General features: G+C 36.8%; 1 protein-coding gene across 18 annotated transcripts in view; it reads right to left on the bottom strand.

Moving 5' to 3' along the window:
• Positions 1-22,963, bottom strand: part of COL25A1 (collagen type XXV alpha 1 chain) — a 468,462-nt gene that overhangs the window by 102,357 nt on the left and 343,142 nt on the right. For 14 of the 18 annotated variants that reach the window (XM_045470716.1, XM_045470707.1, XM_045470689.1 and 11 more), the window contains 4 exons: positions 20,290-20,361; positions 19,449-19,556; positions 17,057-17,092; positions 1,470-1,496 (listed from right to left, as the gene is read on the bottom strand). In XM_045470716.1, coding sequence (XP_045326672.1) covers positions 1,470-1,496; positions 17,057-17,092; positions 19,449-19,556; positions 20,290-20,361 — 243 coding nt within the window. Of the gene's footprint in view, positions 1-1,469; positions 1,497-17,056; positions 17,093-19,448; positions 19,557-20,289; positions 20,362-21,123; positions 21,184-22,963 lie in introns of all 18 variants that reach the window. The other 4 variants (XM_045470776.1, XM_045470732.1, XM_045470701.1 and 1 more) reach the window with 1 other exon arrangement.

The following is a 22,963-nucleotide window of genomic DNA, read 5'->3' as shown; positions in this document are numbered from 1 at the left end:
ATGTTTTTATTTTTATTTTTTACTTTATTTTTAAAGTTTATTTATTTTGAGAGAGAGTGCATGCACAGGGAGGGGCAGACAGAGAGGGAGAGAATCTCAAGCAGGTTCTGCACTGTCAGCTCAAAGCCCGATGTGGGGCTCAATCCCACGAACCATGAGATCGTGACCTGAGCCAAAACCAAAATTTGGATGCTTAATCAACTAAGCCACTCAGGCGCCCCAACAAGTGTTTTAAAATAGTGATGTCATTTCCCTTTCAGGCTCTGGAGAAACCATTTTTAAATAAAATGTGTTTATTCTTTGTCTCACACTAGATTTTTCTAAGTTGATGTACAATATTAAATTTCTTTAGTAATAATGGGAAAAGTTTTTTTTTTTTTTAAAAAAGAGTAAATATAAACCTGAAACTGCTCTGAGAGAAAGTCTATTAAAAACATAGTCATGAAAAAATATGTATAGTTATTATTTGCAAAACAAATTGAGATAGCAAGTTCCTTAGTGCTTTTGGTAATTATATCGAGTGGGTCATTAAAAGACTTCCTGAAGCCTCAGGCAGTAATTTTATCCTGGTTGCATGTGGATTAGGGTAGCTTTACAATTTCACACCATGCTTAATAGAGACATTATTGCGCAGGACAAAGTGTTCTTATACACAAGTTGTCTCACAACTCATTGGCTTTTACTTGGTTTGTAGGATTATGTTTCAACAGATGCCACATGCCCAGCACTTGGGGGATAAGAAGTCTCTATCTTTGATGGATTCCAAAGATAAAGAATAATCACTTTTCCACCTGTTGTAACACAATTGTTTTCTTTAGTTTTCTGCAGGTTAAATATCCCCGTTCCCCCCATTGTGAGGTGGGAGTTGTAACAGGGAATGGAGATTTAGCGATATTTTGTTGGTAGTGGGCCATCTACCTGCTATTGATATATTTACTACTGTAGTACTGATGTTATTTTAGAAGCACTAGACCCTTTCCATCAGAATGTAATGGTGAATTCTGATGACTGAGAAATGACAATCAGGAAGTCACCTAAGCAAAGGAAAACACTAGTGGGCCAATCGAATACAGTCACCAAACAAGTAAATCTTTTGTTCTGGTCAGTGCTAAGGTCATTTGGTAATAATATATTTGAGCAAGACGATGCATTCAATCTGCAATGTCATTTGACCCTTCAAATTCTAAGTTTTGGCACAATGCTTTACCACTATTTTAATTAAAAGTTCAATAACCTACAAAATCGGGGCAGACAGCTTAAAAAGAATTTACTCTGGATATATTGGATTTTCTATAATGGAGTTGATTAGAAATCTAATGGCTCACATTATATAATTGTATTTTTAGAAAGCAAAATGCACAAACCAGATTGCTTCGGCATGGCTTACAGTAGCTAATTCTATTCACCTCTCATGCTAGCCATTAGGCAATGTGAACATAATTACTTCCCCAGTACTGTTTATACTCTACCTTTTGTCCTGGAGGCCCCAGAGGACCCTAAAAAAAGAAAAAACTATTCAATTAACATAATAATGTAACCATTTAAACTTAAACGACCAATTAAAACTGTCGTAGTCTGCAAAGGATCCCTTTGCTGTGCAGAAATATGCTGATGTTTTGTACATCGAGGAAAACGAAAATTATTGGTTGGAAGTACACAATAGGTCTTTTCTTCTCTCTTGTTCTCTTTTGAAGAACATTAAACATATGCAGTAAGATTCTGACTTTTCCTTTAAAAAAAGAACCTTTGCTGTTACAAGCATCTGTTTCTTCAAATACCTGAAAATCTATCACATCAATCTCATTTAGAAGGCTGGAGATGTAGCTGCCAGAAGAAGTTAAAATGCAGTGCGGTTCCCCAACAAACAGGCACGTTATTTGACTTCTGCATCTGCAAAACTTCGGTAAGCAGATTTGCAAAGGAAATAATTGAACAGCATCACAAAGAAACATGTTTTACTCCATTCTTCCTCTTATGAAATGTGGCCAATTGACCTACACAAAAACTGGTTTACAAACTAGGGGATGCCAAGATCAATTGTAGCACCTAGGGTGTACCAGAAAAGGAACAAAAGATGTGGCCAGCTGTTGATAACCTACGATACTGGGGGTTGGGGGGGGGGGGGTGGAGAATATGATATTTAGGAAGATGAATGGGGAAATTTACATACAAAGTGAAAATATGGCAGTTCTCGGATTTGGCAGTTTTTCAACCACAAAGTTAGCATTGGAATCCTTTTCACTTAATGTAGAACAAGGCACAATTTTGGGATGGTGGAAAAGAGCACAAAGATACACAGTTATAACTCTATTTATGTCTATTTTTAAATAAAAAAAAATATTAAGCATTTTTCTAATTCTTTCAAAAACACTTTTAATTTTAGTATATTTTAAGTTATACTTTTTATAATGCTAGCTTACTCTATCATTTCATGTTAACAAGCTCTGTATTCCATTATACCTTACCAATTACTAGCCTATTTTCAATGTGTGACATTTCAGACAATCAGCATCTTAAGTCATATTCTGTAACATTAAAGAAAGCACGAGAGTGCACATTAGAGGGAGAATTAGTCATTCATAAGTTTTTATGAAAAATACACAATGTTTAGGAACATTCAGAGAATCTGTTCCTCATAAATTATTTCATAATCCTCACAGGAAGAATAAGAATTTCCTCATAAAATCAGCTGTAGGTTATTGAAAGTGCACTGTGCAATATCACCTTTGTATGTTCCTTTTTTATTTACTCAACCAACCAGCCTCTTAATGAGCTTGTTATCCGGCATATCTGTGCAGTCAGACATACTCCTTCCCTATCTCACTCCTGTATTTAAAACTTTCCCTGTTTCAGATTTTGCAGAGAAAACAGAGGCTATCAGGTGTAAATTCCCTCAACATCATGTCTCTCATCAATCCAAACCCACGTGGACCTCCTTCCTATGTCAGAGGGAAAAAAGACACTCCTCTGCGGGAAGATTCATCCAGTAGACTCTGGAAACCATCCTTGCCTCTGTCCTAGGGGATCTTTCTCCATCAATTATCCCTGCATCTGTATCAGGGCCTCCTGCTTCAAACCAGTTCCTTCCCCTTAGTACATAAACAGGTTTAATCATCCCTCACTTGGGTAAATTGTTTGGGAAGTGAATGCTAATGCTAAGTAAAGGCAGAATTTGGAAGTTGTAGTGATGGGAGATGTGACAGTCGAAGATGATTTGGGTTTTATCATGGTCTATGATTCCATTTTCCCAAGCGTCTCCAGGGCATTTCACTTCTTAAAATGTTGACGTTAGAAAGGAAATCATATAACAAAAGGTGCATTAATTCAGTGTTTAGACTGAGAATGTATATGTTCAATTCAAAAAGGTTTGTTTCCCATTTAAACTTAACTTTGCCACTTGAAAAAATATTGTTCAGTACAACTGACAATTTGGTACATTGACGGACAACCCAGGAAAGGAAATCAGAGCAATTCCGAAATCAAGTGTTTTAACTAGAGACTAACATATCTGGTATTTTCGCATATTGTCTCTGTTGCATGATCACATTAAATCAAAGATTTAGAAAGACTACCCATAACTGTGAAATCCATAAAATTAAATTGTCTATTTCAACACAATATTTCATGAAAATCAAAGGATAGCTATAGAGAAAATAAATAAAAACTTTTTCTTCACAGTTAGGAAATTATTTCTATTTTTGCTAAACTCTAAAAAAAAGCAGTTTTAAAAATGTAACATTAACTTTGAATTGTGAATACATGTCTTGTGGATTATTCATAACTACGTTGCCAAGGGTATATTCTCAGCTACCAAAAATGTGCATATATTCCTTTGAATTCACTGGCAGGAAAAATGGTAGCAAGCCAAGGAAAGTGTCATCTGTTACTAGCAGGGGAGTGGGAATAAAGTGGAACTGGATATAAGGCACAGACGTACGTTTGAGTAAGTATAGACACACACACGTACACGGGCACGAGCGCACCCCAAAGAGTTATTTTGCTGAACAAGATTTTGCTTATATGTATGTGTTTTGAGTTTCCTTAGTTAATTATCTCATTATATATCTGTGACATTGTGGTCATTAAATTTAACTTTACCAATGAAAGCTTCACTGATCAAAAATTGATTTTGACGTTAGAATATGTTGCTACCAGTTGATTAAGATATTCACATTTGAATAATCTTCTGGTTTTGACTATAAATATAAATTAATAAGGTTATGGGAAAATCCCATAGAACCATTCACTAACCATCTAACCTTCTTAAACTTATTTATATTTTCAGTGTGCTCAAAAGTCATTGGAATAATGGCTCAGATAAAAATGTCATAAGTTCATTACTTACTAGTCAAACTAGTGCTTTTATGATTCCTAAATTAAAGCCAATTATTCTAGTGTTTTAAGATTTTAAAAATAATTCCATTATTATTATCTCCATGACTTGTGTTTGGATCAAATCAATTTTTCTAAACTAAAGGGTCAATATTTTTAATTCTACTTTTATTAATCAATAAAGTGTTGCTTTCTAGATATTTTCTTGGTGGGCACCTTTATATTTGCATATGCTTTGTAAGGAACCAATTTAAGTGGGAATAATCTCATCTCTTATATTTTTCAAAGTAATTTCTGTGTCTATGTCTCAAGATTAAAAACTGTACAACATATAGAATCTCTACATATTAAACTGTATTTCTTTAACTCCAAACGTGTTCAACTGTAATTTAAACCTTAAAATACACTCGTTTAGGTACAGGTTCTAGGTAATGTATTTGAAAGATAAAAACCCAGTGAGCCATTGAAAAATTCTAAGTGCGGAGTAATAACATCACTCATCTAGAAGCAGAAAAAAATTTAAACCAAGGTTTTTGTGATCCTATGGAAGAGACCATGGAGAGCTATGCAAAACTTATAAACAAGAAATAAATTAGACAGCGCACTTGATATTCTTTCCTGTTTACCTTCACCCCTGCTAGATTCCATATATAAAGATCATGTAAAATAGGTAGACTATGGTGTATGATAGTCCTCATTTGGTGATTGCCTTCACCAGTAAGTGTGTTATTCAGGTCTGGGAGTGATCTTTTAGTCTTCCTGCTCCTAGCCCATCAGATAATTACTCAAGAATCGCTCCATCCTGCCCTTTCCAACAGCTGTATTACTATGCCCTTGTTCAAACCCTCTTCTCTCCCACATAGTTGATGGGCGTCTACCTGAGGGCCATTCAGCCTTTCGTCTCCTTCCACCTCTCTCTACAGTGCTGCCTGAGTGAGTTTCCTAGAAGACTAATCGGTTCATACCTTTCCTCTGCTGAAAACCCTTCAATGGCTTTCCAAAGCTTTTGAGAAAGGTCCGAGCTTTTGTAATAGTGGTGGTTCACCACACGAGCCATGCTTTCACATCTCTGCAACTCTGTACCACTGGCTGTCTGTTCCTAATGGACTTCCTTCTGTTGGTCCTCTCTTCTTTACCCATTCCATCATTCAGAGCTCATTGCCCCCACGCATGGGCTTAGGTTCCCTTCTTTTGTTTTCCAAAGCACCCTTATGACAGCACTTCCTTCATAGAATTTACCAACAGTATTGTAATTGTCTGGTTACTTCTTTCTTCACGCTAAATGTCTTCTGTCATGCACAGTAGCTGGCATATGGTAATTGCTCAGTGAATCCTTTTTTTTTTTTTTCAACGTTTATTTATTTTTGGGACAGAGAGAGACAGAGCATGAACGGGGGAGGGGCAGAGAGAGAGGGAGACACAGAATCGGAAACAGGCTCCAGGCTCTGAGCCATCAGCCCAGAGCCCGACGCGGGGCTCGAACTCACGGACCGCGAGATCGTGACCTGGCTGAAGTCGGACACTTAACCGACTGTGCCACCCAGGCGCCCCAACTCAGTGAATCCTTTTGCATTCATTAATTCATCCACTTAATAGTTTTCTAGTACCCACTGAGTGTCAGGCAATTTTCTTGGTGCTGAGGAAATAGCAGAGAACAAAATAAACAAAACTGCATGCCCTCCTAGACTTCGTACTCTAGTGAATGGAGAAAGACAATAAACAAATAAACAAGTAAAATATAAAGTGTGTCAAGTGGTTAAGTGCTAAAGCAAACGGGAATAAGGATTAGGAGAAGTAGATGTGGTAGTATTGTAAAGTGTGGGGGGTACTTAGTGAAGTCCTCAGGGATAAAGTGTCTCTTGGACAGCGCTCTGGAGGAGGTCAGGCAGAGGCATGCATCTAGAAGGGAAAAGAATGTTCTAGGCAAGGGAATAGCAAGTACAAAAGCCAAGAGATGGGCACAGGCTAAGTGTGTTTAAAGAACACTGAGCAGGCTACAGGTAGGTAGTTGAAGGTGGCAATATGGATAGGGAAGGGAGATCATATTTGTATGGCCTTATAGGTTTTTGTAAGCACAACAGTGTTTACTTTGAGAATAACAAAAATGATAGGAATAAATAAATACATAAAATAAGACAAATTTTTCGTGTACCATAGACAACAGTGTCTCAAGATGTTCATGAGAAGATTTTTCGCCCTGGCATTTACCCAAGTCATTCTAACACTACTGGCATACTCTAATAGCCTCGAGATTACTTCTAAATGCAAGAATGAGTGGAGGAATTCAGTTCATGGCTTCTACATTAACACAACCAAGCAAAAATCATCTTAGTTATACAGTCTCATTAATACGGAAAGTGTTGTGGATGTGGATGTGGATGTAGGTCCAAGGCCTCTAATGTACTTCAGAGAGCCATTATGCAAACCATAGCTAGAATTATCAACTTGAGTTAATCTTCAAAGCACACAGTGAAGAAATGGATGTATCTATAACCATTATGCACTGGCTGCACTTTCCAGTTTGTAAAAATTTAAAAAAAAACACTTTTTAATTAAAAAAAGTTTTTTAATTAAAAAAAAAAAAGCTTGATCATGGAATGGAAATGAAATGAAATGGAATGGAAAAAAATTAATGAATTCTTCTGACACCACCGACGTTAGTACAAATTTGATTGAGGTATTAATTACTTAAACAGGATGCAGAGTTTCTAAATGATGTGCTTTGGGTTGCCTCTTGGGAGGTGTTTCAAGGCAAGTTCTGGTTGCCTGCTATTAGGAAATGATGTTCTGTGTGAGCAGGGGGCGGACACAGTTCCTGTTGTGTCCCTGATGGCTAACAGTAAAATTTGAAGCTTTGAAAGCTGCTGGTCATTTCTGGATACAAGAATATACAACCAGCTTCTGTAATAAAAAACACAGGGAACAAGAAAGAGGTGGTCCATCTGTGAAGGGGAGGATAGAAGCCCTAAACTATTAAGCCATTTAAAATTATTTCCTTTTTGAGTTAAGAATTTTTCCATGATTTAATAAAAGTTAGGCGAAATGAAGAAAATACATTAAAGTCAGGTTCTATAGGGAAGAATGATAACACATATCATCTAACTTCTGGAGTCATAAAATGTTAGTATCAGAATTTCTCAGGGACGCGGTATAAAAGACTGTAATTATAACTTTTTGAAAAATATTAACCTGGTCAAATGCATCACAAGATCAGAAAACATATTAGCCTGGTTTATAAGGAGTAGGAGGAAATTTGAAATAAACAATGAAAATTTGTCTTAGGAAGAATTCATTTAAGATATATAAAATTCCATTTTCTATCTGGATGCTTGATGAGGGGCGGTCATGAAGCATAAACTCTAGCCACTATTATATGTATGTCTGGAGTATAATTCAAGTCATGTTTTACAAGATTCAGATTTCATAGCTTAAGTGTGTGGAAATGCCAAACTAGGAACTATTGGGAAATGTTTAGAATATAAGAGAGTGTGCTGAAATGTTTTCAGTGTAAAAGCCAATGATTTAGTTGAACTGGGTATGAAGGAACACAGCATAAACAAGGAAGAGGGGGATAGTGCTGAGATGGGAGAGCCTCATATCTTGTTTTGAGTCTTTCATGGACTCTGTCTTCAGTCACACTTAATCATGTATATTTTCCCAAGCAGTCTCCTATTAGTCTTCACGTGAAGCTCTTAATAATTCTTCGAGGCTCAGCAGTCATAACTCACTTCCTTTGTGAGACTTCTCCAAGGCACCCAGACAGAGCTGGTTTTTATCCTCTTTGCTTCTCTAGCACATTTCAACTGGCTATATCTTAATATTTCACATATTTATAAAATCTATCTGACTAGGCAGCAAATTCTTCAGGTCATATATTTTACATCCTTAGTACCTAGGTCAGGGCCTAGCAAGTAAATATTGATTAAATTGAAAGAGTGAATTAATGAATATAAAAATTATTAAATTGCATTTACTGGATTTCCTCCACCATTTTACCACTCAAACCACCATACCTCTATCATCGAAAGGAGTTCCCAGTTTTGAGGCAGTGGTTTCTCTTTAAGTATCTGGGATTTTTGTGTCAATTATATATATAATTCCATAATTTCTATTATATTTCAAATTCTTACTATTAAACAATTTCCATTATTTCCTCTAAAAACAGGTCTACTTTGGAGACTATCAATAACATGGCATGTCTTTATAGAAATTTGTGAATATTTGATTTAAAAGTTTTAAATGGAGTAATTATTTTTTAAAAAGAATAAATTCTTTCTGACTTATTCATCTCATGTGCTGAGTTTTGGGGGTAAAAGGGATGAGTCATTTATTGGTGTTTCTCAAGATTATGAAGCCATGACCTCTGTAAGGAAGGTCTCTTAAAGCTCAGGAAATTAAAGAAGTAATACATTTTTTTTCACTAGTTAACAAAACCAGGACCCAAGACTAAATATTGAGCATTAACTAGCACCTCAGATTAAAGACAAACCTAGGTATTTGAGAATCTGTGTTCTGATTAGGTCCCAAAACAGAGACTCTATCACCTCTCACCAGATATCCAGAGCTGAAATTAGCTCATTCCATCCCTTCTAAATATTTAATAAATTGTTTCTTGTTGCTGAACTCAAAATGGAAATGACCCGGAAAGAAGGAAAAATTAACAGGCTTCCTCTGCCCTCTGTGATTAAGCACACTTCCCTAGCGTACCATAAAGGAAACAAATTTATGGTTCACAAAGGCCTATCACTGTACACTACACTCAGTAAAAAAATATTTCTATTGAGTAAAGTGTAAGTGCTTTTCCTATTTTAAATCAACAATGCTGAGAAACACTAGCTGCTAACATTTAAATATCCCATGATCAGCAGAAGGAGGACATAAATTTAGGATGATAATATATACTCATCTACTATTCAGGCTTATTTTCTATCTAGACCAACACTGTCCATCAGAACTTTCTGGAATGATGGCAGTGGTCTATTTTGCTAGATCCAGTATAGTAACCACTAAGGCAAGAGGCCACTAAACACTTGAAGTGTGGCTAGTGCAATTATTAGGAATTGGATTTAAAATTTTATCTAATTTAAATTTAAATTTAAATGGCCACACTTATATTACAAACTACAAATCTAGACTGTATAAAACACAGTCAGGTGAACTGAATTCCATCCTTGTTCTGCCACTGACTGCTTTGTGATCTTGGTCAAGTTATTTAACCACTCTGATGTTATCCCTTTATCTGTGAAGTGAAATATTAGATGATTCCTAAGATTTCTTCTCTTTTACACTCTACTTTACAAATAGCCACATAGCGTGACTAGAAATTGATACAATTACTTTTCCACTATCTTCATGAAAATCAGTCTTTTAGTTATACCACACATACTCACGAACACAGACATACAAATAATCTATAACACACAAATGAATTTATGAAGATGAAGGAGAAAAAGAAGTTTTATAGTGATTCTGTTGGATTTATCCCGCCTACTCCTACTCCTGGTATGCAATGACACCTGTTAGGAGAAAAATATAAAGGTGACCCCTTTGTATTAGTACTTGAGTTATCGATTCATTGATTCATATCATTTGGTCATTCAGTTTATGCACAGTTGCCTCTACTTCGGGTCTGTTCTTCCAAAGGTGAACCACACCACCGGTGTGCACAATAAACTGGAAGAAGAAAAAGTATTTTGAGGCATGTGGATATAGTTCGATCCTGTGAACATCCCAGAATGTCCTCAGGTGAAAGCCCCAGTCTCATAAAGCTGAAGGATGAGGTAGGTGTAGGAGGGAAAGGGAGCAGGCCAGGTTCAGAGGCCAGAGCTGGGGCACAGCTCTCTGCATGCTACCACACTCTGCCTTGGATCTCCAAGGAGTGCAACAGTTCCGCATTTGAACTTTTCAAGTCACTATGAGGACATACCTGTGAAGGTCACAGGACAACATATTTTACTTGCCAGTTTATTAATTTGGTTTATACCTGTTAAATATTTCAACACATTGTATAAGGGCTTCCATGTGTACTCTTGCCCTAAAATTTGCACATTTGTCCTTAATCTGCAGATGTTAGGCACAGGACTTATATGGACGCAAGTTTATTTGAGAAATTTCTTCTTAATCTAACAGAGAGATTTGGTAATCTAACAGAATTTGGTAAAGAGATTTGAATTTCATTTATCTCTTCATACAAGAACGACATTTTGCTTTCGTATAGCTCTACAGTATGTTGGATCCTAAAGTTAAAAGAAATGATAACTAGAGAGGTTGATTATAAATTGAAGGAGACCATTTTTAAGGCTTTCTTGCACTAAAACTTAATACATGACTGTTGTTTACTGTATCTAATTATTTATAGAGTATATAGATGTGCATATATAATATGGCTAAATGGCTATATAATATTTATCTGTGCATTTATAATGAAAACAGAATAGAATGATGGACTTCAAATATGGAAGAGGACTCAGATATCATTTAGTCTCACCACTTTTACAGATGAGGCATCTAAAACCTAGATATCTTAATTTGTCTAATATGATATAGCTTACTAGACCTTTATCTGGAACCAGTGTAAAATAGTTAAAAATAGAGCTGATGCACATCCTAGAGGTTGTTTAAAAAAGGAAATGAGATAGAGAAGAATACAGACAGTAATGTATTCAGCCTTGGAGACTATCTTTTCATATTTATGTTACTTGATTGTGTTCTTTTTAAAAAAATTTTCTTAATGTTTATTTTTTTTTATTTATTTTTTTTTTAATTTTTTTTTCAACGTTTATTTATTTTTTGGAGGACAGAGAGAGACAGAGCATGAACGGGGGAGGGGCAGAGAGAGAGGGAGACACAAAATCAGAAACAGGCTCCAGGCTCTGAGCCATCAGCCCAGAGCCTGATGCGGGGCTCGAACTCACGGACTGCGAGATCGTGACCTGGCTGAAGTCGGACGCTTAACCGACTGAGCCACCCAGGCGCCCCTTAATGTTTATTTTTAAGAGAGAGAGAGAGAGAGAGAGAGAGAGAGCGAGTGGGGGAGGGGCAGCGAGAGAGGGAGACACAGAATCTGAAGCAGGCTCCAGGCTCAGAGCCGTCAGCAAAGAGTGATGCAGGGCTCAAACTCACAAACTGTGAGATCGTGACCTGAGCCAAAGTCAGATGCTTAACTGACTGAGTCACCCAGGCGCCCCTTGATTGTGTTCTTAAACCACTACCGAAAATGCTCCTTCAAAAGTCAATTTTTTGTTTCTAAAACACTGAGCCAGCTTTAAAGACAAGTCAAATGTCACTCTCTATTACCACACCAACGTGACTTTTTGACACTTCTGTAGAAGTCCAGGCACAGGAATTCACAGTGAGTTCCTTTGAGTTGGGCAACTGGACAGGGCTGTGCAACAGCACTGGGAGGAGGAGGTATTACTTGTCTACTTTATCTTGGTCCATTTGGAAAACCAAACATTACAGGCTCTAGACAAAAACACCATGGAGATGGGAAGGACTCTGTTAGAGTGGCATTTACTTGTACTTCACGGACAATCAGATTAAGTGAGGATAATAAAGCATTAGAACGGTTGCTAAGGCATCCCAGCAGGGCAGTGTGCACAATGGAATTAAACGCAGTTTTACTGAACAAGATTCCATTGTTAAAATCTAGTCTAGTAGCTAACTATCCTAAGGATGGTTTCGGCCATTTTTGTTATTTGTGATTTGAAGGTCTGGGGTTTTGCTTTCTCTGCGAGATTATAATCACAAAGAGAAGTCTGCTGTTGTCTCTCATGTCTGCCATCCTGCTGATCAAGACAGCTGGCAGAGCAAAGTAAAATGATGAGTTTTAGATGGGGGAGAGCAATGCATTACAACTAAATATATTTAAAGCAAATCTTCACATATTAGTTATTTCAATTTTATTTTAATTGAAGCAGAAGCAATTATTTATGCTTGTGTAATTAGCTAACATAAAATGCATTATATTCACTTGAGCCAAATGAATTAAATGTGTTTTCAGGCAAAATTAAAATACGCTGAAAATATCGATAACCTCTTCAGAACAGAAGTCCAAATTTCACTTTAAGGAACAATAACCGCAAAATTTTTTCTGACTTTTGAACTCTCTCACACTACCAGGAACCAATGAGTGACATTTTAAGTACTCTCATAATTCAGAAAGAGACAAATGGATATGCTATGGAATTTGCATATATTTGGGAGGAGAGTGAGGGAGGAGGAAAGGGTTTCAGAGTAAGAAAAGTGATTTGGTCTATAAAGCCTTGGATGTAGACACTTTGGACCAAAAAATAATTTCCAGGAAATTGGGATGAGTTGGCCTATCTATCTTTTATGCTTTTGAGAACTCCTACCACTATTTACCAAAGAAGGAAACAGTAAGAATGTCAGAAGAAAAGATAATTTCAAAAATATGATTTTAACAGCTATTTAAACCTCTGGAAAACTAGAAAAACAAAGATCACTTGTGCTAGGGTTCACAACTTTGCAGCTTCCAACTGTGGTCAGTCCTCGCTTAGATTCTAGGGTCTAGTTTGATGACCTAGAACGGTTTTCTTCTTATTTAAATGGAGTCCAATTTATTTTAACTCAAGAATCTGTGTTTGGGGGCGCCTGGGTGGCGCAGTCGGTTAAGCGTCCGACTTCAGCCAGGTCACGATCTCGCGTTCCGGGAGTTCGAGCCCCGCGTCAGGCTCTGGGCTGATGGCTCAGAGCCTGGATCCTGTTTCCGATTCTGTGTCTCCCTCTCTCTCTGCCCCTCCCCCGTTCATGCTCTGTCTCTCTCTGTCCCAAAAATAAATAAACCTTGGAAAAAAAAAAAAAAAAAAAAAAAGAATCTGTGTTTGAAAACCTCATCCTGAACTTCTCAGAAAACCCGAAGGTCATGTTTACAGAATAGATGCACAGCAGGATTAAATAAATGTGGAACTGCTGCAGGCCCTTTTTTTTCTATCGGAGATGCTGTTAATCTTCAGATGATTATTTTTGCCATATAAAATATATATCCTGGATTATGAAAACTAATTCCCCACCTGACACACTCATAAACGGTTTTGTAAGAGCTAATTTTAGAACACTCCTAGTTTTTTTCATTTCATCATCAGAGACATTTTACATTTTGAGAAATTCTCCAGTGCCTCTCAAGACCCTCTCCTCCACTAGCCACACCGATAAACGTAGTGAGTTTTGCATACTGTGGAAAAGATGAGAGCCATGCTGTTTGTTACCTTTCCTTGTTTTAACTTGTGGATGAGAAGGCGATTGTTATGAAAAATTGATAATGTAAGACGATAGGAGAAGGCCAAAAATAAAAACTGGTAACAGCAAATAGGACCCAAGGAATAAGTTGCACTATCGATCACAGTATCTAATACGCTGCAATGTAACTGACAGCTGTAATCACGCGGTTCTTAGCCCTTATATTTCATAGCGTGGCCTTTCTGTATGCTAAGTTATGTCACCAGGGATTCATCTTAACAGTGATACTCTTATTTATGGAACTCTTTGTAGTTCGTAAAGCATTTCCATATTATTACTCTTTCGTTTGCTTCTCACCAGAACCCAGTGAGATAGATGAATTAGGAATGACTGCCTACACGTTACAGATCAGTAAAAGAGATCACAGTCTATAGTCATTCACTCCCCTAAGCAGTTTTGAGTCCAGAACTAGTCAGACAATGTATTTTTCTCCCTACCAGACTTCTAGTCAACACACACACACACACACACACGTGTGTGTGCACACGAACGTGATATTTAAGGGAAAAACAAAGAAAATTTCCAGTGAAAATTTTCTCCCATGAAAACTATTATTTTTTCAGTATCATCTTCTTTCTTTGATACAGGTTAAAATATATAAGTGCTATTTAAGTTAACAAATATAACTGTTTTTTAAAAAACGATAGCTTTTTAAACCATAGAAATATTTCACTTTAAGAGGGGAAGAGGAATTAGAGGATTACATTGCTTCACAAAAAGACTCTGAATAGGATTGCTTGAAATAGCAAAATTCCCCAGAACATTTAAGATATGTTGATTTATGAAAATCTGATTCATACAGAACTTTACAGGAATACATCTGTTATATAAATCCATGTTCACCTGTAATTTACTCTAGGGGGAACAACTGAGTGATAATAATAATAACACACTCATATAGTTCTTCGTTATGTATTTTAAAGTGCTTTCCCCTAATTTATTGCATTTGTCTTTGGCAACCTTATAAGGGAGGCAGAGAGGGTATTATTATCCTTTCTTTACGGATGAGAAATTAGAGGTTAAGTGACTTGCCCAAGGTCAGACAGACTATTCATTCATTTACTGCTATTTGAGTGATGTAGTTTTAACGGGGTAGGTCAAGGAAGTAAGGTTCTTCCTCCTAATTTTTTTTAAGCAGCTGTGAAGGCTATTAAAATAGAGGTGGATGATCTCACAAATGTAATGTTGAACGAAAGAAGCCAGACACAAAAGTGTATACACTGCAAGATTCTATTAATATAAAATTCAAATGCAAGCAGAATTAATCTATGGTGGCAGAATCAGGATGGTGGTGACCTTTGGTAAGAGGCAGATGGTGACTGGAGGGTAAAGAGGGGTTGCTAACATTGTACTTCTTGCTCTGGTTTGTGGTTGTACAGTTATGTTCACTGTGAAAATTCACTGAGATTATATACTTGCGATTTGTGTATATGTATATATTTGATTTGTTTATATATATGTATATATACACATTCTATATATATATATGTATCCCAATACATATATATACATTATGTATATAATGGAAGTTTTCTTTTAAAAAAGTTTTATATCTTTAAAAACAGTACAGCACTTTAGAAGATCATTACATTACACATATCCTTTGAACATTTGTGATTTCAATCAAGTTTCTTAGCTGCATTCTAAAAATGAGAATATGAACTAAATCTGAAGAGTTTAAAAAGAAGAAAAAATTTATTTAAAAAATGTCTGGGATCATCTTCATCTGAAAAGTTGCTATATGAAATGGGAAATTGAAGCAAACTAAGATAATAACATAATTCATTTAGGGCCAGTGGAACATTTATATTTAATGACATTAAGCTAGAAACTGTAGGGAAATGACATTAAACTGTGATTTACATAGTATATTCTAGAATATATCTTAAGGAAGATAAGATTATAATTTTTAAAATATCCTTTTTATTTTAGAATTTTGTGTATTAGGATGATGCATTGGGCATCAAGGTAGAAAGCCAGTGGCAATGATAAAAATCTGAGTAGAATGTGCAAACCTGGGGGCAAACATGGGCTCCTGAGAATCCCAAGGAGCCTTCAATGTAACAGTGTTTGGGAGGAATATGTTTTGAGCATTATCCAGGATAGAAATTACAGTTGCATTCAGTTGCTTAAAGCAGTTTCAAAATTTATATTATAGTTTTCTAAGAATCCTTCACTCCCGTGACCCTGTAACCCTGAGAACCAATGCTGTACTTGTACTCAAAGTTGCCACTGATGACATATGTTTTGTTTAATTTTTACACATTATCTTTTTTGTTGTGTTTCTTTCATTTTATTTTTTTCAAGAAGCCATGATAGTTCATCCACCTTCAAGTCATCTGTATCCATTCACTATCTTGATATTATATGTTGGGAACAAAGAATTTCCGGGGGCAGGGGGGTGGGGTGGATCAGACTCCATTCCAGGGTGCTTTCATCTCACCAGCGATGTTTCAAAGCCACCTCCACCACAGCTAGGACTACAGCTCGGTGACGTTTCTCCCCAGGAGGGCTGTTGCAGGCATCCTGTTCAGGGAGAAGTCTTGAACCTTTAACCCATTCGCACATTTGTTTTATTCCTGACCGACTGCTGTATTCTTGTGTGTTAGTTGCATTAGGACCTAGCTAACTCATTTTGTAAAATAAACGTTACACCCTAAACACCTGCGTCTGTGTGCCACAAATTGTGTAGAATACACACGATCAAGTCAATTGTGATCACTGCATCCAGGACAAATGTGAGACATAGCTGTCCTCTGGAATTTGGGTTATTAGAATGTCAACCTGTGTTCCCCAATGTTGCTCATGTCATAAAATAGGTCAGAAAGGTGGCTCCAGAATAGCAGGGAAGAGACAGGGAGAGGTAGGTTGAAGGAATTCTACTCTTCAAGGCTCAGCAAGCTGCTCCAATTACTCTTTCCCTGGCAAAGGCTAAACAAATCATGAAGAACGGGACCTGCATGTCTCCGGGTAAGTCCATGTGGAATCATTTCATAATCTTTTTTAATGACAGGGATCAAGAAGGCACAACTGTTTCTCTCTCTGGGTGGAGCCCTTCAACAACAAAAACTCCTTGAATCCCTGTGGAAGTTTCACTATACTAATTCATGATTAGCAACACCTGAACCCTTTGAAAATTCATTCCTATTTAAGCTAATAGGCATATCCCTGAACTTAATCTTCCTTTATAGCGGCTGAACAAAGCATATTCTGTCCTTTGACCTTCCTTGCTGTCATTCCTCCCACCTGGAATCTCCTCCTTTTCCTCTCGGTCAGTTCTGTGGATGTGCTGCTTTGTGATCTTCATAAAAGACAGGCCACATTCTTTTTCCATTTTTACTAATTTTCACTCTTTTCCTTATAGGTCATATGATGATAACATTTGTTACATATAATCTTGACCACACTTTTGAATAATTTGGACTTCCATTATTTTTAGTATAGAAAAATAAATTAAGATACTTGCCATCAAGCCTTGTTCTCCTGGTTTCCCTGATTCACCCTTAAAAAAGAATAGTGATAATATTTATTAATGCTATAAACATTAAAAAGCCATTTTAATCATTTTTTTTTCTTTTTCACAATACCCACAGGGACGCATGAATGTCAAATATACTTTGCAGGCTACATAGAGGAATGCAAACACAATGCAATGAAAAGAAAGCCAGTGTTCTTCCTTCAAATTCATTTTATAAACATTTTAGGATTTAATAAAGTGAGTCTAGATTACAGCAGAGATTTAAGAATTATGCCAAGAACGTATTCTAAATAAAACTAGTAGGAATGGTTATACTGTAAGTCAATAAAGGGTCCTAGAAAAATACTTAATTGTAATTCCAGTAACATATATTATGTTCTGTTCATGATGACATAAAGATGATGATCTGGCCTCTTTATGAGAACTCAGAACTTCCATATATAGGCTAGAGAGATAATTGCTCTCAGTACAGGCATTAAATAATAAAATGTGCAGAGATTGATTTTGAATTTGTTTTCCTGGATTAATGATGGCTGAAGTGATATGTTTTATTAAAATTAATAGCATATGCTAAAATACATAGAATTTGTGCTATATCATACCACGATCATAGTTTTCTAATACTCAGATTCCTACCAAATTCCTTATTATGTTTTATTGTCATATTATTATATTGATAGTCATTGGCAACAGATATTTTTTGGAAAAACCAGTCTTGTCATATCCAATATATATAAAAGCTATTGGACTTTAAAAATGAGTACTTTCAGTTTGTTTTCGTAAAACCTTTTTCTAGTGGTTATCATCGTATATAAAAATTAACTCTGAGACTATACATCCAGTTCAATTTACCTTTGTGGAATTAAAAAACTTGCTCATACCTTTGTGTAAAAACTCTTATTTCTTACTCAGATGAATGAATTATGTTCATTTAAAGGATGACATAGTTTTTCAATTATTTACAGTTTGTCATACCTTACCTTTATCTTATTTCTTAGAAGTAATCTATACCTTGAGGAATATACAAGATCCAATGATCTAATTTTGTACCATCAAAATGATTTCAACTACTCTTCTTAGTGGAAGAAACACTCAAGGTATCTTTGTCAGCAACCAGCAATTCTTTGGGGAGCTTTAACTATCCCTAGAGGTGTGCTTTCTCTATCTTTTGGGATATCATTCCAAAAAAAAGTGAGAACTGTGAAGACAATTTCAGGATGGAATCACTACCTTTGATGGTTCGGTGAAAGCCGTCCTAAAGACCAGGAAATAATAGGTTGGGAGTCAATCCTACATTTCATATGACAAATTTACAGCCATGTTCAGAAAGGGAAACAGGGCTTTCAAGAAAGCTGTCTCAGAAAAGTCATAAAGTACTCTATATTCTTACAAAGAGAACCACTTATTTAAAAAATACATAAACATATGAATATAAAAATGAAATACACCAAAACATTAATTGCCATGGCTGATTTTTTTTCTTTTTGGTTGTCTTCAGTTTTAAAAACTTTCTATGTTGTGGATAAATGTTTTCATGATTTGTGCTATGAAAACACTCAGGAAAAGAATTTAAGTCAAAGCAATAGATAAATAGATTAATTAGTTCAGCAATAAATTTGAAATTCAAGTCCTAAAGCCATAATATAAATGTAAAAATGTTTAACCTTGCCATATATTTCTTTAAACTATTGGGTTATCTCTACTGAATCAAACCATTTATGTAGTGTCCTATACTACTGTATTATTGACACTTAATCAATCTTAGTAACTAAGTACTTAGATCTAAGTATTGAGATTGTTTTTAAATCATTTCTATTAATAAGGACAAATGATATTCAAACCATGCCTATTGATGTTTTAACCATTAATATTACTGTTTTATTAACATTTTTTCTTTTCTTTCTTTCTTTCTTCCTTTCTTTTTTTTTTTTTTTTTTTTGGTCAATGATTTACAAGGCAGTAAACATTAAAAAGATTTACCTCCTTTGCCTTCCATAAATCATATGGGACTTTATTTTCTCTATCACTGATCCTTTGGAGAATTCCCGATCTCTCACCTATATTTTCAAGCTATTCTCCCATGTAAGCCAAAGACATTCATATGTTCTAAGGTAGTCAGGACACAAGTGAGATCAGGAATCATGGACTTCTTGAGGCTTACCTGAAAGCCAGTTTAGTTTCCATCTCCAGGTCTCTCTGTGGTTCATGTGGGTTCCCCGTGGATTGAGTGGTAAAGAAGAATCCTGCTGGCAGCACCCTCTCTGCTTGGGGACTTTCCTATCACCCCACTTCCTGCAACCCCCTATTCCCATGGCCCCTCCTTTTCCCATTCCATCCCAGTGCTGACCCTTAAAACAAATGGATCCAAAATGCAACTCACAGGCACTCCTGGCATTCCACGAGGGCCATCTTTCCCTGTGTCCCCAGGAGGCCCTCTTGGGCCGGGAGGGCCTGGAGGTCCTGGAGGCCCAGCCTGCCCTTGGTCACCCTACAATGGAGAAGCGAACAGACCAACAGTGACCATGAAAGATAAAGATCCAGGTCTTCTTTTCAACACTTTAAATTTGCATTATCTAATCCACATTTACACTATGAAAAGAACCAGAACAATCAGAAACATGAAGCCTGTAGGCAATTTGCCTGCCAGCAGGGAGCAAATAAATATTCATGCTGGGTGAGCTGAGTAGATGCTATTAAAATCAAAGCAGCTCAGGAACCAGCACTCACAGCTCTTGGAAATAGTGTGTATGTTATCATGATATTCAGAGCTGTTAGAAAAGTTCTGCATAACTTAATTCGTGACAATGCTGCATCAGTTATATTCACCTTGTTTAATAAAATGACTGCATTTGTAGCTGGACAAATGTATTTACTCTTTCATAACCTACAAAATTAAACATACAGGCTCTTGTCAAACTGTATAATAATTTATAAATTACCAAAGCCAGAGAGCTTGGAAACTGGATCTGTTACTGGATATAACTTAAGCTTTTTTTTTTTTAATTAAGAAAAAATTAGGCATTCTATACCTTTTTACTTTGGTACTTCCATGTACATTTCAAACAAATGCAGCTCACGAGACATAATTTTGTTCTAGGATATTTCCAAATAAATACCCCCACCCCACCCCCACCCATGAGAGATGAATGGTAAAGCAACAGTAAATGGAGTAATCACTGAATGTAAAGAAGAAATCAGACGTGAGCAAGAATAAGCACTACCTTAATGAGGCGGCGTTTAATGAGCTGCTGATCAGCAGAGAGAAACCCATGATTGATTTTAGGAAACACCATCTGATCAGTCAGGTGAGGTCAAAGGTTGAAGTTCAGAGGTGAGAGAGTTGGAGAATAGACATCAGAAGGCCCCAAGAAAGAAATAAAGATATTCACATTAGGCTTATAATGACCATTAAACAAAACGGAACTGGTGCTTGTGTCTGACATCAGACTATCTGGCTCTTCTTGAAGGAAATACAGCCCTAAGATAGGATGGCAAGAACAGATTTTTAGTGAGGGAGGAATCTTTTGGATCCCATCATTCCACTGTGGCTGTTAGGCCTCTTTCATGTAGTATGTTAAAGAAGCAGGAACGCTCCCATCACCCACATCCTGCCCTCTGAGCAGAGAGTCTAGAGACCAAGCACCAGTTCAAATTCCGTCAGACTTGTCAACCAGCATAACGTGGCAGGAACGCGACTGCCATTTTATAAATGCCCTAAGTCCATAACACTTAGGATCATTTAACTGACCGAAAAACATCACAGAGTGTTGGCATGCGTGCAAATTAAACCATCAAGGTGTGGCTCGGTCCTAGATAGCCACGTCTGCCTCTCTTCATTACCCTTGCTCAACTTCAATATCCTTCTCTCTTTTCTGTTCAAGATTCTCCTCAATAGATATTTGACCTCGCTGATGTAGGCGAGGTCCCAAGGATCCAATAACTCAATGCATATGGTGAAAAGAGCAAGTGGACTTGGCAAGCCAATTTAGCTGTTCTCGCTCACTCTTATGCTGATTGCGGGCTCTGACTGAGCAGCATGGGTGCCAACCACAAACCTTGACGGTGAGGATCTGATTACTGTGCAGAGCAGCAACTGTGGGGAAGCCTGGCAGACCCTATGGACGTGGGACAGCACCAAAACAACACGACACAAAACGTCACACAGACATTCCACTGATGGACAAACAAAACAAGCGTGTATAGAATGCCACCCTGTCCCAGCTCTAAGTCTTGTCTTGTTTGACACACTGTAAAGGAAATCAGACACACAAGGCCCCCAGGCAACACATTCCTTAAATGGAAAGGCCAGATTGAGAACTCATTGTACTTCTCTTGTGGCAGTTACACTGGGATCCGTGTGTATACTCTTAGCACTTCTAGAATCTTACATACAAAATGTTAGCACAATATAGAGATAACTGCAGACACTGTTATGAAAGCAACACCGTAATTTCCCTCCATGGATATTCTGTTTACAACTCATTCGGTTTACAACTCAGGACACACATGTATTAATTCTATTCTTTTTTTTTTTTTTTTGGACAATACTGAACAGAATTTTGCAGTCTGATCAGAAGTATTTCTCAGAATAAATGCAGTTTGCCTCACAAAAGATAGTCTTACCACCCACATATCAAAATTTCTCTCTCCAATCATATGATGATTCTCAGATCTTTCCTGTTTCAGGAATTCCTGCAGAGATGGTGGGTAGAAATCTGTCTCCTACAACATGTGTATTTCATGTCAGAGGGATTTATGGTCACACTCTGCAGTAATCACTTCTGTCATGTAACTTTTCCAAAAGAACTTGACAGTTCACACAACCCCTTGAAGCAGAAAAGTGGTTTTGAATTCCTTAACCAAGGAGAACAGGGGAGAGATATTTTAGAGCCTTGTACTTCACTAACTTGTACTAACCTGTCTTCATAGGTGCTATCAGTTGGGTAGGTCTGAGAGAGAACTTTGGCCTGTGTTCTGTATCTTTTCCGACATCAGATATTGCAGCCTTTTATTCCATTTTTTTCTCCACACAGAACATGTTTACCATACAAATAAAATAAACAGCAACCACAGCTTACATGGACTCAAGTGTCTGCAGGCTTCCCAGACGCTCCTTCTTGCTCACTGCCCTTCCCCTCTTCTGCCCAAATCTATTATGAGGATATCCTTAATAAAAGCCCATACATTTCTAGTTTTTGAAATTTTGTGAGTCTTGGCATAGTCCTCTGCCTTATTTCCGCCTTATTTGGGATATACTTTTCTTTTTTTAAAAGAACCAATAAAATTATGTTTGCAGCATGAAGATATCTCTTCAGCCCTAATGACTTTGACTTTCATTCTTTGGCGCTGGGACTTCTCAGGAAGCAAAAGCAAAGGACATCTTATCTGTTTTAGCAAATCCTTTCTGATAAGGCTATTAAGTGTCTGGGTAATTTTGAGGTGACCTGTATCCTCTTTTTTCTTCTCCCTAAGTAAAAGCCCTTGAAACATAGATGCTACCCAAATTCAGAAATGCTACAAGTTGGAAAACAGATGTGTACAATTTGCTTTTGTTTTACTATGGAATATGAGTTTAAAATGTTATTAGATGGTAATGTGCCAGCATCTTTCCATCTGTGACTCATTAGCCCTATATTACACAGTCAGAATTTTATATATAAACTTCGTCTTTATGTAACAAAGAACAAAAACAGATACAAACAAGAAGTGTATGAGGGATCAGAATCTTGACTAGTGGCGATAAATCATAATGTCACTTTGAACAGGATTATCTAACAAAAATAACTTAAAATTAAAAGCCTTTAACAGCACACATGGTAGGACTTACAAAAGTTTTGAAATCTGAATGTATAAATAAGTCACTTCTTGTACTCATATCTGAGCATGACCAGCTTG

Source organism: Leopardus geoffroyi, chromosome B1 (assembly GCF_018350155.1).
Source record: "Leopardus geoffroyi isolate Oge1 chromosome B1, O.geoffroyi_Oge1_pat1.0, whole genome shotgun sequence".
In the NCBI taxonomy this organism is placed as follows: Eukaryota; Metazoa; Chordata; class Mammalia; order Carnivora; family Felidae; genus Leopardus; species Leopardus geoffroyi.
The sequence above is the reverse complement of the archived record's forward strand: the minus strand, read 5'-3'. Positions and strand labels throughout refer to the sequence as shown.